The sequence below is a fragment of the Marmota monax genome, unplaced genomic scaffold (assembly GCF_021218885.2).
Source record: "Marmota monax isolate L192 unplaced genomic scaffold, Marmota_monax_Labrador192_F-V1.1 WCK01_AAM20220418_F8-fsc00157, whole genome shotgun sequence".
NCBI classification, from domain to species: Eukaryota; Metazoa; Chordata; class Mammalia; order Rodentia; family Sciuridae; genus Marmota; species Marmota monax.
Window position 1 is genome coordinate 1211324 of NW_026694573.1, and position 19156 is coordinate 1230479.

At 45.3% G+C, this 19156-nt stretch overlaps 1 protein-coding gene across 7 annotated transcripts in view; it reads left to right on the forward strand.

The window, feature by feature from the left end:
* Dgcr2 (DiGeorge syndrome critical region gene 2) overlaps positions 1-18430 on the forward strand; it is a 68507-nt gene extending 50077 nt beyond the window's left edge. For 6 of the 7 annotated variants that reach the window (XM_046421064.2, XM_058571738.1, XM_058571739.1 and 3 more), the window contains 5 exons: positions 47-223; positions 6723-6926; positions 12649-12801; positions 13753-13989; positions 15653-18430. In XM_046421064.2, coding sequence (XP_046277020.1) covers positions 47-223; positions 6723-6926; positions 12649-12801; positions 13753-13989; positions 15653-15909 — 1028 coding nt within the window. In that variant the 3' untranslated portion in view covers positions 15910-18430. The remainder of the gene's footprint in view (positions 1-46; positions 224-6722; positions 6927-12648; positions 12802-13752; positions 13990-15652) is intronic. The other variant, XM_058571740.1, reaches the window with a different exon arrangement.
* The last annotated feature ends 726 nt before the right edge of the window (positions 18431-19156 follow it).

Genomic DNA, 19156 nt, shown 5'->3' on the forward strand with positions numbered 1-19156 from the left:
ACCTTATGTTCTCATGCCCAGCCTCACCTTTTATCTCCCCACACAGGCTCCTCAGAGGTGTTCCTGCCCCCCGACCCCATTTTCGCCTCAGCCATGTCTGAGAATGACAATGTGTTCTGCGCCCAGCTCCAATGCTTCCACTTTCCCACACTTCGGCACCATGACCTCCACAGCTGGCATGCTGAGAGCTGCTATGAGAAGTCTTCATTTCTGTGTAAAAGAAGTAAGTCCTTTGGAACCTACCTTCTCAGGAAGCCATCAAGGCCCTGGTCAGCTTCTAATGGGCTCTAACCTTGCAGTGCTTGGAGATGGAAGCCCCTGAGCCGCCTTTCTGTGGCCTGGGCAGCTGTGGGCATCTCTGAGCTCCTAGTTCTCTAATCTTAGATAGATACCATATTTCCTGCCTTACTGCTTCAGTGTTGTTAAGAGATTAAGTCCTTGGGAATGGTGACCCAAGCATTTGCCAATCCCCTGGCACTTCTGCAGCATTCAGTCCCTGTCTCCTCCCTTAGCTCTTTGTGGCTCCTTCTTTTTGCTTCTCTCTTTGCTTATCTGGACAACCCCTCCTCACCAGTCAGTGGTGTCACAGATTTTTCCCTGGCACCCTGCCAGCACACTTGCTGAAATTCCACATCAAGGTCCCTTTCACACCTGTGGTCTAGAGCAAGATTCCCTGCTTCCACCCAGTCCTCTGCAATTGGGTTGAGAGGTTGTAATCAGCCTTGACACAGCCACTGACAGCCGCTAACATTGGAGTCCAGTTCAGCTAATGATCTCATCTCTGCTCATGTGGCCCATCCCTACCTTCCTGCTGATAAATCATAAACCAGAGTTTTACTTATGCCTGATCCTGTTTCTGGACTCCATTCTTACCCTTGACTCTTTATCAATCCTTTGTCATTGCCATACTGTCATCCTTATAGTAACTGTGATAAGTCTTGATAGCTGACATTACAACTTCCTTATTTTTGGTATTATGTTGCCTTTTCTATTCTATATGGATTTTAAGAGTGAGGTTTTTGTTGTTTTGTTTTTTTTTTGGGGGGGAGTACTGGGCATTGAACCCAGGGATGCTCTACCACTGGTCTACATCTCTAGCCCTCTCCTCATTTTATTTTGATGCAAGGTCTCAAGGTCTCATTAAGTTGCCCAAATTTGACCTCAAATTTGTGATCCTCCTGCCTAAGCCTCCTAATTTGCTGGGATTATGGGCATGCACCACTATACCTGGTTTATAAAGTCTTCCAGCAGATGGATCGTCCTAGATTTTCTCCTTTTTTCTTTTTTCCAGTACTGGGGATTGAACCCAGGGGTGTTTTATCACTGAACTATATCTTACAACCATAATTTTATTTTGAGACAGGTTCTTGCTAAATTGCCCAGGCTGGCATTGAACTTGTGATCCTCCTGATTCAGTCTCCAGAGTGTTTGGGATTAAAAGGCATGTGTCATGGCATTCAGCTTGATTCTTTTATATTAATCATAGTTGTTTTAAATTCCCCAAGGATGGTTTCTTTATCTGTGTGATAACTTAGTCTAGTTTTGTTGTTTGGTCTTTGAAACCTGGTACTTTTTTCTAGAAATTGTCATTGAAAGCCAGACATTGTGCAGGAGAGTAGACACTGAGATTAGTAGTTTTGGTGCTAACCTTTTCTTCCACTAGGCCTTTAGTGTGGGGAGGTCTTCAGTACAGTGAGAAAGTATTAGAAAGTATTAATCTTGAGGTGGGGGACTGGGCTGGACTCGAGTTTGTTGGACCTGTGTTTATCCTCAGTGCACCCCAGCCTTCGTATTTGGTAGGGATGCCTCTTGTGTCTGCTTCATCTTCTACTTTAGGTCTTCCCTTTGGGGGGACCCTCAGAGAAGCTACTTATTGGAGCTCTCCCAGCAGACCATTGAGACTGATTCCAGGCTGCTGCTGCTTTTTTTTTTTTTTTTTTTTTAATCTTGTTCTAATTAGTTATACATAACAGTAGAATGCATTTTGGCACATTGTTCACAAATGGAGCACAACTCCTCCTTCCTCTGGTTGAACATGGTTACACCAGTAGTGTAATCATACATGTATATAGGGTAATAATGTCTCTCATTCCACTGTTCTTCCCATTCCCACACTCCCTCCCCTCCCCTCCCCTGACTCCCTTCTGCACAAAGTTTCTTCACACACACCCACACATACACACACACCATTATGGACTAGCCTCCACTTATCAGGGAAAACATTCGGCCATTCGGTTTTGAGTTTGGCTTATTTTACTTTAGCATTATATTCTCCAGCTCTATCCATTTACCTACAAATGCTGATTCCAGGCTTCATATGTACCTGGTAGCAGAGATTGGGGGGACAAAGGGGTTGATGTTCTGATTATGTTTCAGCCTTCAGCAGACCCAGTACCCTGGGTCTCCAGGGTATGCCTTTCATCAGTTCTTCTCCTGCTCCTCCAGCTGGAGTTGGATCCAGCACTGGAGCTTTCACCAGTGCTCTAAAGACTCCATGTTTGCTCTGATTGGAGGTAGACTGACAAAAGGTTGGACAGTTTAGGTGGTTTGTTTGAGGAGCAATTTGACTTTTTCTTCTGGGATATCCTGAGTTGGAAGTACAGAACAGGGAAGTTGTGGTCAACAACCAGATCCTGAGTGCCCCAGGCTAGTTACCTCAAAGATGGTAGGTCAGAATTATTTGGTCATGTATGGCCTGGCCATTGTCAGGTATTACATTATGAGACTGAAATGTTCAATATCTAACCTTTTGGGGTTGGCTTCCTCACTGCCACTACTACTCATAATTTCTGGGAGAGTTATTCAAATTATTACTTAGTCCATGGTTTATATTTATTGCTGAGGAGTATTTATTTGCCTCTTGAAGGACATCTGAGCCGATCCCAGTTTTTTGTTTGGGTTTTGTTTTTTTGGTACTAGGGATTGAACCCCAGGGGCACATAACCACAGAGTCACACCTCCAGGCATTTTGTATTTTATTTGGAGTCAGGGACTCCCTAAGTTGCTGAGGATAGCTTTAAACTCACAATCCTCCTATCTGAGCCTCCCAAACCACTGGGATTACAGGCATGCACCTCCATGTCTGGTTGATCCCCAGTTTTTGATTATTGGGACAAAAGCTTCTCTGAACATATGCATATAGGTAATGTCCAGGGATAATTGCCCAGGATGACAGTTGCTGGGTTGAATGCTTAGTTTTTTTTTTTGTTTGTTTGTTTTGTTTTTTTGGCACTGGGAATTGAACTTTCGGACACTTAACTACTGAGCCACATCTCCAGTCCTTTTTATTTGAGGTTGACCGTGAACTTGTGATCTTCCTTCCTCAGCCTCCTGAGTCACTGGGATTACAGGCACATGCCACCAGACCCAGCTCCTGTTTAGTTTTTTAAGAAACTAGCACTCATGGGGCTGGAGTTGTGGCTCATTGGTAGAGTGCTTGCCTAGCACACGCCAGGCCCTGGGTTCAATCCTCAGCACCACATAAAAATAAATAAATAAATAAATAAAATAAAGGTATTGTATCCAACTAAAAAATAAACATATATAAAAAAACGAAATTCAGGGGGCTGGGGTTGTGGCTCAGCGGTAAAGTGCTCGTCTAGCACATGTGAGGCCCTGGGTTTGATCCTCAGCACCACATAAAAATGAATGAATGAATGAATGAATGAATGAATGAATGAATAAAAGTTATTGTGTACAACTACAAAAAAAATAAATATTTTTTAAAAAAAGAAATTCAGTTTAATTAAAAAAGAAAGAAACAAGCCCTTTTTCCAAAGTAACTAAACCAAAAATGTATATGTATATATATTCCACCAGTTTTTCCACATTCTCACCAGGAATTATTATTTTTACTATATTTTTTATTTTGCCTATTCTGATAGATATGTTATACTATTTCTTGTGGGTTTAGTTTGCATTTCTTTCCAAAACCTTTTCATGTGCTTACTTGCCATCTGCATTTTTTTTCTTAACTGTTGAGGGTTTTTTGGGGGGTGGGGTGGGGTGAGGTGATACTGGGGAGTGAATCCAGGGGCACTTAACCACTGAGCCACATCTCCAGAATATTTTGTGTTTTATTTAGAGACGGTCTCACTCAGTTATGAAGAACCTCACTAAGTTGCTGAGGCTGGCTTTGAACTTGCAAAGCTGCAGGGATTATAGGCATGCGCCACAACACCAGGATAAACTGGAGAGTTTTGTTTATTCTAGATACCAGTCTTTTGTCAGAAATTTGGTTTGCAAATATTTTTTGTTTACTGTTTGTCTTCTTCATATAGGCTTTCATGAAACCAAGAACCTAGGGTTTAAGTATACTAGGCAAGTGCTGGAATAAAAGTTTTCAATCTTGATAGAATTCACTTTATCAATTTTCCTTTTATGGTTTATTTTTTTAGTATAAAGTCTAGTAACTCTCTGCCTAGCCTTATATTCTGAAGAGTTTCTCCTGTTTTTTTCTAAAAGAGTTTTTATAGTTTTATGTTTTCCACATATCTCTGATCCATTTTGAGTTCATAAGATTTGGGTCAAGTTTCCTTAACTCAATATAGCTTTGCTCTCAGTACACCACCTTTGTGTGGTTATTGACAAACATCATGCACATATTTCATTTCTGTATATTATAGACCCAATACTACATTATATAGTATTATTTCATATGATTTTTATTTATTTCTGTAAAGCAGTGCTGAGGATTGAACCCCCAAGGCCTTTGCATGTTAGACTAAAGTGCTCTACCACTAAGTTATATCCCCAGCCCCCACAATTACTTTTTAAATTAGTTAAAGGAAAAAGAAACATGTACATTTAAAAATAATTTTTTTTTTTTTTTAGTTGTAGATGGATACAATACCTTTGTTTATTTTTATGTGGTGCTGAGGATCGAGCCCAGTGCCTCACAGATTTGAGGCGCACACACTACCACTGAGCCACAACCCTAGCCCCGAAACATACATTTTATACTGTAATTTGTAATTATGTAATTACTTCTATTGGTGATCTGTTGTTTTGTAGATTTAGATTACTCTCTGGCAATCACTAGCTTTTTTTTTTTAGCTTGAAGAACTTTAGAACTTCTTTGCTATTTCTTTTTTCTTTTCTTTAAGTGCTAGGGATTGCACCCAGAGCCACTTTACCCCTGAGCTATATCCCTGTTCTTTTTTATTTTATTTTTTGAGATGGTCTCACTAACTTAGGATTCTACTGCCTTAGCATTCCTGTGTACCTGAGATTACAGGCATGTGCCACTGTAACCAGCATCTTTGGGCAGGTCTGGAAGAAATAAACTGTTTTAATCTGGGGAAGTCTTTACTTTGCCTTCACTGTTTGAAAAATAGCCTTGCCATCTATGGTTTCTTCACTGATAGGTTTAGTCTTTGAATACTTTGAATATGTTATTCTGCTGCTTCTGACCTCAGTTGTTTCTGCTAAGTGGTTGATTTTGTTTGGGTTCCCTTATAAATAACAAATCATTTTTTATTGGCTTCTTTTAAGATTTTCACCTTGTCTTAAACTTTGACATTTTTACTGTAATGGGTCCATGTGTGGCTCTGTTGCATTTATCCTACTTAAAGTTTATTGCATTTCCTGGTTGTGTAGGATTTTGTTTTTTCTCTGTTCCTTTTTCTCCTCTTCTTTTGGTATTCCCATTTCACACATATTGGTGTACTTAATGGTATCCCATACTCTTCTAAAAATTGTTCATTTTTCTTCATTCTTTTCTCTGTTTTAGCAGAGATTCATTTATGTGAATTTCTTCCCCTGGGAATTCCTGACTAAATGGCTGACATAGATTTGACCCCAATCTTAACTGAGGCCCATGGTCATGAAATTTCTGAAAAGTTGTTTTCTAGACCTCCCCATTCCATTTGGAGATTGGAACAAACTTCTTTCTCACATCCCTTTGCCTTTTACCAGGTGTGCCCTGTTGAGGACCAAACCCAGTTTATCCCTTATCTCATTCCCAGGTATCTGTTGGGTCTGCTTACCAGCTTAAGGATCTGATTGTAACTGTTTCCCTTACTCTACTATCAGTTCAGCTCTATGCAGAGTTTACTACATGTGTTTCAGGAGATCATCTTCGCAAGCAGAACCAGCAGCTTCTTAGAAACTTATTTGAAACATTCTGGTTTTAAAATGGTTAATGTCCATAGCAACTATGTCTTAGAATTGAAGAATCTAAACTGTTTGAGTCAACTTAAAAACAAATGCTAACCAGGCGTGGCGGCATAGGCCTCTAATCCCTCCCTGTAGTTCTGGAGGCTGAGGCAGGAGGATCGAAAGTTCAAAGCCAGCCTCAACAACTTTGCAAGGCCCTAAGCAACTTAATGAGACCCTGTCTCAAAATAAAAAAATGAAAAAGGACTGGAGATGTGGCTCAGTAGCAAGCACTTCTGGGTTCAATCCCTAGTACAAGAAGGAAAAAAAAGCAAATGTTTCTGTAAGGACCTTCACTCTGGAATCTGGCATTCTTCTCTCTTCTAGCCCTCTGCACTCTGTGGGCTCAATTTACCCTGGCCAGGTATGCTTTGTTGTAAAAGTGTGTTGTATCATCTGCTGTCAGACAATTGCTCCTAGCACTGTTAAGCAGATCCACAGCATTCCTGCATGGGGAGGACTCATACACAATCTGGCTAGCGCCTCAATTTGTCCCCCAGGTGGATTGAATCAGCATTTCTTTTGCTGATAATGCATACATCTGTGCACGTATGTGCCCATTGCAGGTCAAACTTGTGTCGACATCAAGGACAACGTGGTTGATGAAGGATTCTACTTCACTCCCAAAGGGGATGACCCATGCTTGAGCTGTACCTGCCATGGAGGGGAGCCTGAGATGTGTGTGGCCGCCCTCTGTGAGCGGCCTCAGGGCTGTCAGCAGTACCGCAAAGACCCCAAGGAATGCTGCAAGTTCATGTGTCTGGACCCAGGTGAGACTCTTGATGGTGGATCCTGAGTCACTTTCCCCCTTCAGGGCCAGAAGCTAGATGTCCTTTTGCTTCCTCAGTGATGGGGACTTGTGAGAGCTCATTACATATAGTGCAGCACTGATGGCACTATTTGGTCATAGCACTCTCACATGCAACCTGTCCCCTATAACTGCTAACCCTTCATGTTGCCTCATTCCCATTCTCAAGTAATAGATATTATTCTCAAATGAACATGAATTTTGGGGTGACTGGTTGTTCACAAATCAACTGAAACTGGCAGCTTCAAACCAATCTTTCTTTCTTTTTAAAACTGAGAGCTAGACTACAGAATTAGATATATTCAGATTCTTCCTCTTTCTATTATGGCAGGATATGTCTTTGCTTATATTCATCAATTTTTACTGATAGAGTCTTCAAGAAAAAGATGAAATATCACCTTCAGTTTTAAAATAAAACTCCTCACCACTAGGTGGTGCTTCAAGTGAACACTACACATGAATCTAGTTTCAGTATAACCCAGCTCCTCCTGCTTGCAACAAAAGAACAGCAGATGGAGTCCTGCTTCTTCCTAGGCTTACTAACACCTATCAGACACTCTGCATGGCATGCTTCATTACCACACACAATGCTTCTGGCAACTCTTCACAAATACAGGTATTAAGTATACAAAGCATGAATTTCTTTTTTTGGGAGTGCCACAATGTGAGAATGAAGTGGCAGGGACTCATGAAAGTTCCTGGGCCCATAGATCTTTCAAAATAGCAGCTTGAGTAGGTGTGGAGACTGTCTCCATCCCCAGGGAAGAGAGGCTAGAGGCAAAGTGTGAGGCCATTATAGTGAGAGCTGTTCCCAAATGGAGTGTTATCAGTGTTCTTACCAGGAGAGTTACCCAGGACAGAGCCATTCTTCAAAGAAGGTGTCAGAGGCAGGGCATAAGCAGGTACCCTTGCCTGATACCATCAGACACATGTAGTTTGCTGTACACAGGTGCACAAGCTGTGCTTACACTCAAGCACACTGGGGGACCTGGAGCTTGAGACTAGTGAGTGTGGCACTCAGGCCTCCCCCATCTGTCAGGGTGGTAGACAGGTTTCTTTTTGTGCATGATACATCCCTACAGAGTCATGTGAAGCCCCAAGTTGAGTGCTTATCAAGTTTCCTGTGCCCCTACTCACATTACTCCAAACCATCAACTCAGTTAATTTTTATAGGAATTGAACTCTGATCTTTCACAAACCGTGCCATCTGAGTTCCTGGTTCTGTTTCTCAGGAGTCTCCTAGTGCTGCCGTGCTACTCTGTCTAAGCATTGTAAAGATGACCAGAGTTATAGAGGATGACTCATCTGTGATGTGTAGCCTATTGAACCTGCCCAGGCCTGAGGACATCTCCGCAGAGTAGAACCCTCAGTGCATCTGGGAGTGCCCAGAGATGCTGCAGGCAACTTCTCTGCATGACCAGAGCAGCTCAGCTAAAACCTGTTCTGCCTATTATGTGGCCAGGTTTCAATGGGCTTCTGATTTTCATCCAAAGGCCTTCTCCTGGAAAGAGCTCATATTGTACCAAGAACCAAGACCCTGCTAAACATAAGTGGAGATGCTGGGAATAGGGTCTTAGCCTTCAGTGTCCCCTTCAATAAGATAAAAGTGTCTATTCTCATCACTGTTCAGCATTTACTCAAGGTCAAAGCTAGAAACGAAATGAGAAGGCATTTATGCCAGAGGGAAGAAATGGAACCATTGCTCTTTGCAGATGACATGATTGCATAGAAAATCCCATGGAATCTACAGGAAAGTTACCAGAACTAGTGTGTTTAGCAAGGTCTTCAGATAATAAGGTCAATATACATAAATGTATCGTGTTTATACGTACTACCTGTAACAATTGGAAATTGAAATTTTAAAGAAAAGTAGCATTTATAATTGCACCAAAACTCATGAAAAGCTTAACTATTTTTTTAAAATCTTTGCATTATATTTATTTATTTGTGTGCCAGGGGCACTTAATCACTGAGCCACATCCCCAGCCCTTTTTATTTTTTGAAGATCTTGCTAATTTGCTTAGGGCCTTGCTAAATTGTTGAGGCTGGCCTTGAACAATCCTACCTCAGCTACCAGAGCCTCTGGGGTTACAGGTGTGCACCCCCGCATCCAGCTGTTTGTGTATTCTTTATGTTGCAAATATAACACTGATAAAGAAAATCAAAGGCATAAATAAAAGGAGCAATATGCCATGTTTATGGGTCATGAAGCTCGATATCATTAATAGTTTAATTATTCCCCAAATTATTTATAAATACAATGCAATACCAACCAAAATTACAGCAGACATTTCTGTAGGCATTGACAGGCTGATTGTAAAACTTAACAATGATTAGCAAAGGAGTTAGAATAGCCAAAATAATTTTTATAAAGTTGGAGGATTTACAACTTATATACAAGCCTTAGTAATCAAAAAAGTGATACTCATGAAAAGATAAACATGTAGACTGTTGGAACAAAATACCCACACTAAATGGTTAAGTGATATTTGAATGCAAAAGCAATTCATTGAAAAATTGATAGTCTTTCAACAAATGGTGCTGGAACGGTTGGATGTCCACATGCAAAAAATAAATTAACCTTATGCTGTACCTCCTACTATATATAAGATTAACTCAAAATTGTCATAAATCACACTATAAAACCTTAAACTAGCTAGGTGCGGTGGCATAAGCCTGTAATCCCAGGGCTCAGGAAGCTTACAGGAGGATCGCAGGTTCAAAACCAGCCTCAGCAAAAGCGAGGCACTAAGCAACTTAGTGGGACTCTGTCTCTAAATAAAATACATGTGGTTCAGTGGTTGAGTATCTCTGAGTTCAATCCATGGTACCCTACCTCTTTTCCTCTCCCCCCAAAAAAGAAAAACTATCAAATTTCTAGAAGAAACTGGAAGAATTTTTGTAATCTTGGGATGAATCAACAAATTTTAAAAACAGCTTCAAAGGGGCTGGGGATGTGGCTTAAGTGGTAGCGCGCTCGCCTGGCATGCATGCGGCCCGGGTTCGATCCTCAGCACCACATACAAACAAAGATGTTGTGTCCACCGAAAACTAAAAAATAAATGTTAAAAATTCTCTCTCTCTCTCTCTCTCTCTCTCTCTCTCTCTCTCTCTCTCAAAAAAACATTGATAGGGAAATGAAAAGACAAGCCACTTCAACTGAGGAAAAAAATATTTGCAAAACACAAATCAGACAAAGTTCTTGTGTTTAAAATATATAAGAACTCTAAACTCCATGAGAAAACAGAATAACCATTTTGAAAAATGGTTGTAAAAAATATTTAAATTGTACTTCAGAGAAGATAGATGGTGACAGGGAAACACCTGAAAAGATGTTCATTGTTGGTTATTAGTGAAACAGATCTACATGAAGTACCATACCCAATGGAAATTCTAAAATGATAAAATTGACAGCACCAAGTGTTGGCTCAGGCATACAGCAACTGGAATTCTCACACCTGTCCCTTCCGGCACTGATGCTTAAATGCAGCCATATCTCAAGGCCCCAAGAGCTAAGCTACAGTGAGATGCCCAGTGGTGCAGTTTGTGATGTAGTGGAGCCCACATTGGAGTCTAAGCCCTCTGATTCTTGCTGACTTTCTCTATATACCATCTTTTCAATATTTTACCATGTAACCAAGTTCAGTGAAACTGGGTGCTCATCAGTGGAGCCCTTCTCGTCCTGACTGGGGGCCACCTGGGGACTTAGAGTTGTTCAGACATCAGATTAAGGACCGGGCTGGATGGACTGAAGGTGCCCTGAATAGCATCTCTCCCAAGAAGATATGTCCTCTGGGAGCCTAGGGGTAGCTGGGAGACAGAAGACAGTCCTGTCTGCACTGTCTAGGACTCCATAAAGTAAATAACCATGTCATGGGTTTCCCAGGACTTCTACTCTGGCCTCTGGCTTTTGGGACAGGCTTTGTATGTGACTGCAAATGGTTTGGTTTTTTAGAAAATGCTTCTTCCTCGTCTCATTGTGGAGGGGTGGTTGGGAACCTTGACCATGTTCTTGGGTTTATTTTAGAACTGATAAGGAACTAGTAGTTATTGCAGAGGGACTGCTTCCTTAGACAATCCCTTGGGAACCTGAGCTGGCTGCTAATTAACAACCATGTCAACCAGCTCCTTGAGCTGATGGGGTTCCTCCTACAGACAGGAATGAAATGTTCCTTGGAGGAGAGTCAGCAGCATCCAGAAAAGCAGCTAATTGGTAAAAGGATGTATTTTTCACATGTCCACTTCACAAGTGTTGTCAGCAACAAATGCAGGTTTTGGAGATGCTTTCTGACTCCACAGGAAGAGGATAGGAGCAATCTTTGGCCATCTGTGTTGGTTTGGAACAAGCTAGCTATGGGATACCATCTCTTTGCATTGTGTACACATTCATTGAAGTTCAACACTGGGGTTTCAATTGCTCATTTGCATGGGTGTGCCCAGAGCTGGTATGCCATGGATTGTGTCAAATCACAGCTGCAGTGGAGGCCCCTTTGTGAATAATACCCAAGTTGACTGTGCTTTTTAAGTCTTATCCCTAACAGTTGTTGGAAACCCCTGTGTGGCAGCAGCAGGTGCTCCCTGCCTTCCTCCCCAGTCCATCAGTGAATCATAGTAAATCTCAATTCCAGTCTTACCTATGTTGTCATTTCTTTTCATCTATCACCACCCCTATCTGAGCTTTAGTCATTTTCTCTGGGTGGGTGGTGTAGACAGCTCCTCACTGGATTCCCCAACCTTCATGCTCCTCTGTACAACCTTTCCTTCCTATGGCAGCTTCCCTGATCCAAGCTCTATAGAGCTATGACTTCTCCAAACCTCCCAGTGGCTCCATTGAGGGAGACCCTACTCATTTGGGATAGTACATTTGCCTGCCCTTACCCTGGCTTTTTCTCACCGGGTAAAAGAGCCGCAGGCCTTGGATGGAAAGCAGCCTGGTAAGGCCTTCCCTTACCCTGGCCCCACTATCTTATTTTCTGCCTTTCACCTTTGTCCCTTGACCCTGCTTCATTGTTTTGGGGGCATTGGACATAATTGAAAATGGTTCTCCAGGTCATGTTTGTCTCACCTGGGTGAGCTCAGGGAAGCAGAGATTGCAATATCATGTCTTATTGACCGAGGAGGGCTCAGGCCTCATGTGCATCTATGCACCTGGGAAATGGCATGTGGCCTCTGCAGAAATATTGTGCCTCAGTTGTACTTGTGCACAGTGCAGCTTGTGTTCTGTCTCCTAGAAAAGACTGTCCTGAGACAGAACGCTTTACCTTTGCTCAATAACAGAGGGAAGTTTGTACACAATAGCCACCAGGGTCTGGCAGCTCTTGGAAGTACTCAGTTACCCAGAATGAGCCAGAGTTGAGGCTATATAGCAACTCTGTCATAGAGCAGCAACTCTGTCATAGAGCAGGGTGAGGATACCCCAAGAAGGGCTCCATGTGGAAGCATTCCTCCTGAGCCACTTTACCCTTTCTGCTTTTGGTATTGTCACAGTGTTCTCCATTTTGAGCAGTTTCATTTTACCTTCTATCCTAATTCTCAAGTGCACTGGCATCCTCCAGTGCAAGTGCCTCTTTTCTTTCTTTCTTTCTTTTTTTTTTTATGTGTGTTAGGACTGACCTCATGCTATACCCCCAGTCCTGCAAGCTCCTTTTCTCAGACCAGTGGATTTCCTTCCTCCCCCCTCACAGACGGCAACAGCTTGTTTGACTCTATGGCCAGTGGAATGCGCCTAGTCGTCAGCTGCATCTCCTCCTTCCTCATCCTCTCATTGCTGCTTTTCATGGTCCACCGGCTACGCCAGAGGCGCCGGGAGCGCATTGAGTCACTGATTGGAGCAAACTGTGAGTGCCCTCCAAGGGCCACAGTGGTGGCACCTGAGCCCTCATCTCCAGGTCTTCCCTTTCCTGTGTTCCCACCAAGGTAGAGTCAGAGGTAAGGTGAGGTGCCAGCAGTTTCCTTGGTGAGAGAATTAGGGAGGAAGGCCCTCTTGCCACAGAAGATAATGCAAAGGTAATCCCCTCTTCAGCTGTGCACCTGCTCCTAGGCCAAGTACACCCCTGGGGAGGCAGTGACACTGGTGGGCACTTGAGCAGTTCACAGGCTGAAATTAAACAGAGCTTCTGCTCTCCTATCCTCACAGCAGGAAGGGGCATTACTGTTTATTCAGGCAGTGATGTTTCCATCGCAGTGACCAGAAGAGGTGCCTCAGACACCATTTTGGTGTGTTTTGCCCTCGTTAGCCAGAGTTGCTCAGCAGTGTACCAAGCCAAACTGGAAAGCCCCTCTTGCAGTATGGAGAGGGGTGGGGCAGGTGGCAACTAGTAAGAGGTACCTTGCCTGCTGTCTGAAGGGCCCCTGGTGCCTCCTAGGGCACCCAGGTCAGGCTTGAAGGATTCATATTGCTAAGGCCTTGGTTTCTCATCTATGGGCAACCCTTTTTCCTCCCAGCCTTCCTTAATCCTCACTAAGCTCCAAGTTCTGAAGTCAAAAGACCTTCATGAGTTAGACACCCAGAAGCACATTAGATCTGGAGGGTGTGGTAGTAAAAGTAATAAGACAAAATGGCAGGTTTTGTGGGGGCAAAGGTTGATGGCACATTGGCAGAGGGAATGGGAAGCAAGAGATTCAGATCAAGTCACAGTTCTCTTATGACATGCAGAATGTGAGCAGCTGGGTATAGAATGTGACACTTGGGGATGGCAGGCCCAATCTTGGGAGGGGGGCTCAGGAACCAGGCAGCTCTTCTCCAAGTGACACAACTCTGCTCCTGTTTCTCGCTTTCGACGGCCCAGTGCACCACTTCAACCTTGGCCGGAGGATCCCTGGCTTTGACTATGGCCCAGACGGATTTGGCACAGGTCTCACCCCACTGCATCTTTCTGACGATGGGGAAGGCGGGACTTTCCACTTCCACGACCCTCCGCCTCCCTATACAGCTTATAAGTACCCAGACATCGACCAGCCTGATGATCCACCACCGCCCTATGAGGCCTCCATCAACCCCGACAGTGTATTCTACGACCCTGCAGGTGCCTACCCACTCCAGGAAGAGGGAATGTGGAGTTGTCAAACAATTGGGCACCAAAGGCCAAGACCACAGATATTTCTCAGCTCTAGAGTACTGGGGTCCCCCACTTCACTGTGGCCTTCTTTGGTCTTCTCTTTGGTTTTCCCTTTAGGGCTTTAATCCTAGAGTTGGTTTTGCAGAAGAGGCTTGGTTACTCTGTCCTGGCCTTCTTCCACATATCTATGTAAAGAGCTCTGGGGAAGCCTGGGACAGGAACTTCTCTTTTTTCCCTCCCATGAGTACCCATTAGCTGAGCAGCCCTTGGGGTCCTTTCAGCTCAGCTCTTTGGAGAGATGGGGTACCCTGCAACATTGATCATGAAGATGGGACTGACCCAGGAGTGGGCCACCTGGCTATAAAGATACATGTGCACATGTGGTGAGCTAAAGGGACATTGTCATGTCAGTTCTTTATGTCATGCTGCGATGTAGCTCTGGGAGAGGGGCCAATTGCTTCAGTCTATTGCCCATCTGATCCTAAAAGTCATCCTTCCCATGACTCTAGCTAAGAAGAAAGGTCAAGTGCCCCACCCCCACCAGTTGTCTGGCCCATTGCTGTCCTTAGAGTGCAGTATGGTGCTACCTACCACTTTTCCTTTTGCGTTATACCCTCTAAAACTCCATTCCATAGTAGTATTGCAGGCAGTACCCCACCCCAAGGCAGCTGGCTCCTTGTATGTGTACATACCTTAGCAGAATGTCCTGAGAGTAGCACTGCTGATGGTTTGAAGGTACTGGAGAGTCTTGGATTTTACCCTGCCCTTGGGACACAGATTGTTACAGAGTTTAGGGATTGGGAGTATAACTAAGTGGTAGAGCATTTGCCTAGCATGTGCAAGGCTCTGAGTTGATCCGCAACACCACAAAAAAAGGGATGAGGCCAAGGTTGGATGCTTCAAGAGCTGCTGCTGGTAGTCTCAGACACCTTATAGACCAGACTGCAGGGCAGTGCAGGGGGGGTGACAAGGAAAGTTGGCCTGGGGAGGGGTATATCATTGGGATCTCCTACCACCAGCTTCTCAAAAGGAGTCCATAAAATTAGGTAGGTAAAATGAAGGGAACAGACTGCCTCCCCCAAAGCTTCTCTTGAACCAAAGCTTTCTGCAGACACCATGTGGTTTTCAAGGCTGCCCACCCAACCCAGTCTTTCATATTCTGGGTGCCATATTACAGCTGCAACCCAGAATGTTCTTCCATTTGCCTGGGCCTGATAACTCCATAGCATCCTGTGCTGAAACCTTCCTATTGAGCCTGTTTCCAGCTCTACTGAGTCTGAGGTAGTTTTCCTCTGATCTCCCTTTCTTTGGGTGACACTTTGTTGCTGCATCTCATCCACAAACTGAAGGACAGGACCAACCCATGTTTGTTTTGTCAGGCTTGACCTCAGTCTTGCACATAACAGATGCCAGCCACAGAGGCAGCTGGCCACCAAGTATGTTATTATACAGCCAACGTGGGGAGGATTCTTCTCCAGAATCTGAGGTCCAGTGGGGCCACCAAGGCCTGCTCACCATCCAGTAATGGTGGGAATGTTCAGGTGGGAATGTTCAGGCAGGATTGTCTCTGGTCTGCTCAGCCTTGTTCTGTCCCCCTTGCCAGGCTCTCACTTTCCTCTCTTTCCTACAGACGATGATGCCTTTGAGCCCGTGGAAGCTGGCCCACTGAACCCAGGGGATGGAGACACTGAAGGTGCATTGCCTCGGCACTTGGAGCAGCCTCTGCCCCCTGCGGGGGCCTCCCTAGCAGACCTGGAAGACTCTGCTGACAGCAGCAGCACCCTGCTTGTGCCCCCAGAACCTCCCCAGAGTGGGAGCACCCCAACTGCAGAGGTGCCACCAGTGGGTGGCTGCCATAATCGTGGCTCCCTCAATACCATGGTGTAGATGGCTTAGCTTACAGTTCCAATGGGCTAGAGCACCTGTTGGCTGTCAAGAAGACATTGGTTCCTGTGGGAGGGGCCACAGCCTGGAACCCTGTTCCACTGCTGCATACCCACTGGCAAGCGTGTGTGTACATAGAATGCGGCCAGCCTCCCTCCAAGAGGAGCAAGCATCTGTGCTGTTTCCTTGAGGGGTTCACAAACATGGCATAGCTTTTGGTCACTATCCCTTTTTAAATGGGAGAAGGACAAAATGTTCAAACCATGCGTTTTGGAGGTAGGGAACAAAAGGTACTGAGCTATGCTCAAATAAAACACATCTTGGGCTTGCTCACTATAATGTGCCACCCAGTGAAGTCTGCTGGCCAGTCACCAACCAATCGCTGAGTCCCAGGGCAGGTGGAGCATGGGGCTGCCTTTATGCCCAGGAGGCGGAAGGGGGTTTTTGTGGACACTCATTGTTAAAGCAGGGGTTTTCCAAGGAGACAGCCTTTGGGTCTGCTATCCTGGCTGCTCTGGGGATAACCCTTCCCAGTATAGTTGTGAACGTCAAGATACCTGAAGCCCAAGAAGGGGGCCTAGAAGGAAATTGAACTTACTGCCCACTTTCCACTTGGGTTCTGTGAAACCCAACTCTGTGCCAGGAGGCCCAAGTTCACCCCTCCCATCTCCAATGCATTGCTGTGCATGGCTCCCCCAGGTGGAGGCGCTGGGTCTACACTGAGGGTTAGGCGCTAAGCGAGCTTCTATCTGCTCTGGGCCCTACCTTCTGTTGAATGGCCTCTGGGCCTGGTATGCTTCCACCTCACCTTGTTTGTGCCATAAAGGATTGTTTCTTTGGGGCAAGGGGTGGCTAAAGGAACATCCTGGGCTGTGTCCATCTTCTGCAAGTCCACTTCTTGCACCATTGCCACCAGTGGAATTCAGTGCGTGGTGGCTGCATGCACACCTTCCCACCCCTCAGCAGTACTGGGTGCTGGGGGTCTTTTGTCCATGGGACCCTGTTGCCTGTTCAGGGCAGTTTTCTTGTCTCATGACACAGGCCTTTAGCATTTCTGAGTTTGGAGATTAAGCGGGTTCTGTGCGATTTTTTAGCACATTCATATCTTTTCTACGTTGAATGTCTGGATCTTTTCTTTTGTGTGTGTGTCCTTGTGTGTCTGTTTGTGGCCAGATGTTTGCAAGTGATGGTTCACAGGAACTTGGGGTCAGGTAGGGTTCTACTCTCCCAAGTTGGCCATTTCATCTTAGGTTTCCAGACAGAGCCATGTCTAAGCCTTTGCCCTTGCCCATGGATCATGGATCTGGGCACCTTGTGCCACTGAGGAAAATCAATGGGAAGAAGTGAGTAAGGCATATGGTTCAGCGGTACTTTGTGGTGACTGGCCTTTGTGCATAGTTCAGTTTTAGACACATTCTCTTACTGGTTGGAAACTTGTTTTCTTTCTGTGCAGAAGAATTACAGGTTGCCTAGACCTGACCAGAGCTGGCTGGAGGTATAAATTTTTGTCATTAAACAAGCTGTTCCTGGGCTTGGCCCACAGGAGCCAGATCTAGAGGCTGCGCTTCTCTTGTCAGAGGGCTTCCTTGGAATCATAGCCACAAGGACCCCACACCCACTGTTGAGAACAAAGCAGGACGCATGTAGTGTCTCCAATATGTTCATTGAGCTGGGCAGTCAGACTCTAAAGCGGCCATCAAGAATCTTGTTGCCCGGAGACCCAAAAGGATCCTGAGGAACACCCCAGCAGAGCCCACACACAGGGATGGCACCAGCAGTTCAGCGAGACTTCAGAACCATGTGTACAGGGCAGCTGGCATGAGGTGTGTGGACCTGGGAAGCTTCCTCTGGGGACCAAAGGACTATTGGGGCCAGTCAGGCACCTAGAGGAGGCATTGAGGAAGAGGATGGGTTGCTTTGGATCTAGCCAGGTGTCTGTTATGGGTGCTCTTCCATTATTGCCCAGTGGCTCCTTTCCCCTGGGAAGCATCAGGCCGGCCCTTGGGGTACATAGCCCACTGATGTCCTGAGACTGGTCAGAAGGCCTGTTTTGCAGGACTGCTGAGACACTATTGCAGCTCCAGGTGTTGTGCTGGGGACAGTTGTGAATGGAGCAAGGAGAGCTGGGATCTGCCCTTATGTTCCCACCTGCCATCTGTCATCCTGTGTGCCATCTTTTGCAAGATCTGGTTGTACTCCATAGGCCAGCCTTGCTGAGACTTGTGTTCTTGTGTGAGATGCTCCCCACCCACTCCATAATAGGGCCCTGGAGGGACCGACCAAGCTCCTGGGAGGGACCCCCTCCCCCAGGACTGCCTTGCCACTGTTTCTGATTGGGGCCCCCTGACCTGCCTTGTAGAGGTGGAATTTGATACTGTACATTGTCTCAATGCTTGTTTTTACATTTTCCTTTCACTAAGGGTTTTAGTTCAGGTGTATTTTTGGTCCAGTTGACACTAATCCTTTTCTTAAAATGCTGTGAGAACCATTTCATCCAAATGCCAAATAAACTTGTGTTCTGGAAGAGGTGTGGTTTATAGTGTGATAAAACTCCCAGAGCTGCCACAGGCCGAGGTGAGAGTGACTAGGGCACCTGCTATTAAGCAGACTCCCTGACACCTCTTGGCTGAGGACCAGATGGATCTGAATTTGGAGCCTCCAGGCAGAGTGTGCAACAAGAGGACCCAGCCCTGTGCTTGGCTCCCTCCCTCTGACACCCAAACCCTGCTGTCCTGGGCTTTGCTAGGGGAATGACAAGGCTGCTTTGCATCCTACTTGACCAGGCAGGCTATCCTGACTATTAGGAAACAGTATCAGATGGGCCAGGCATGGGACAGCTTGAACCTTGATCCCCTACCCCAACTCTAAGCTCTATTAGCCATTTAGGTGCCTATATGCAGTTTCTCCCTGAAGCCCAAGCCATCTAACTTTTTGAAGCACCCCTGGCCTCTGGTGCCTCTTCAGACCTGTTTTGAAGCCCCAGCTAGTACATGTCTAGGTCTCCGGATAGGGATCTGACTACTCAACATCTCCAGAGAGGAACTCATCCCTAACTCTTAAAAGAGTGCATGTGGGATGGGGAAGGGGCTGGGGCCCTCTGGAACTCTTCTGGAGTAAAATGGGTTAGACAAACTGCTTACTTTTCCAGTGAGTACTGGAGGTCTGCTTCTAGGAACTGGGGCAGGGCCCGGTGAGACTTGGACTAGGTGCCCTGCTGGGGCTCACTCAGCTGGCAAGAAGATGACTCAGA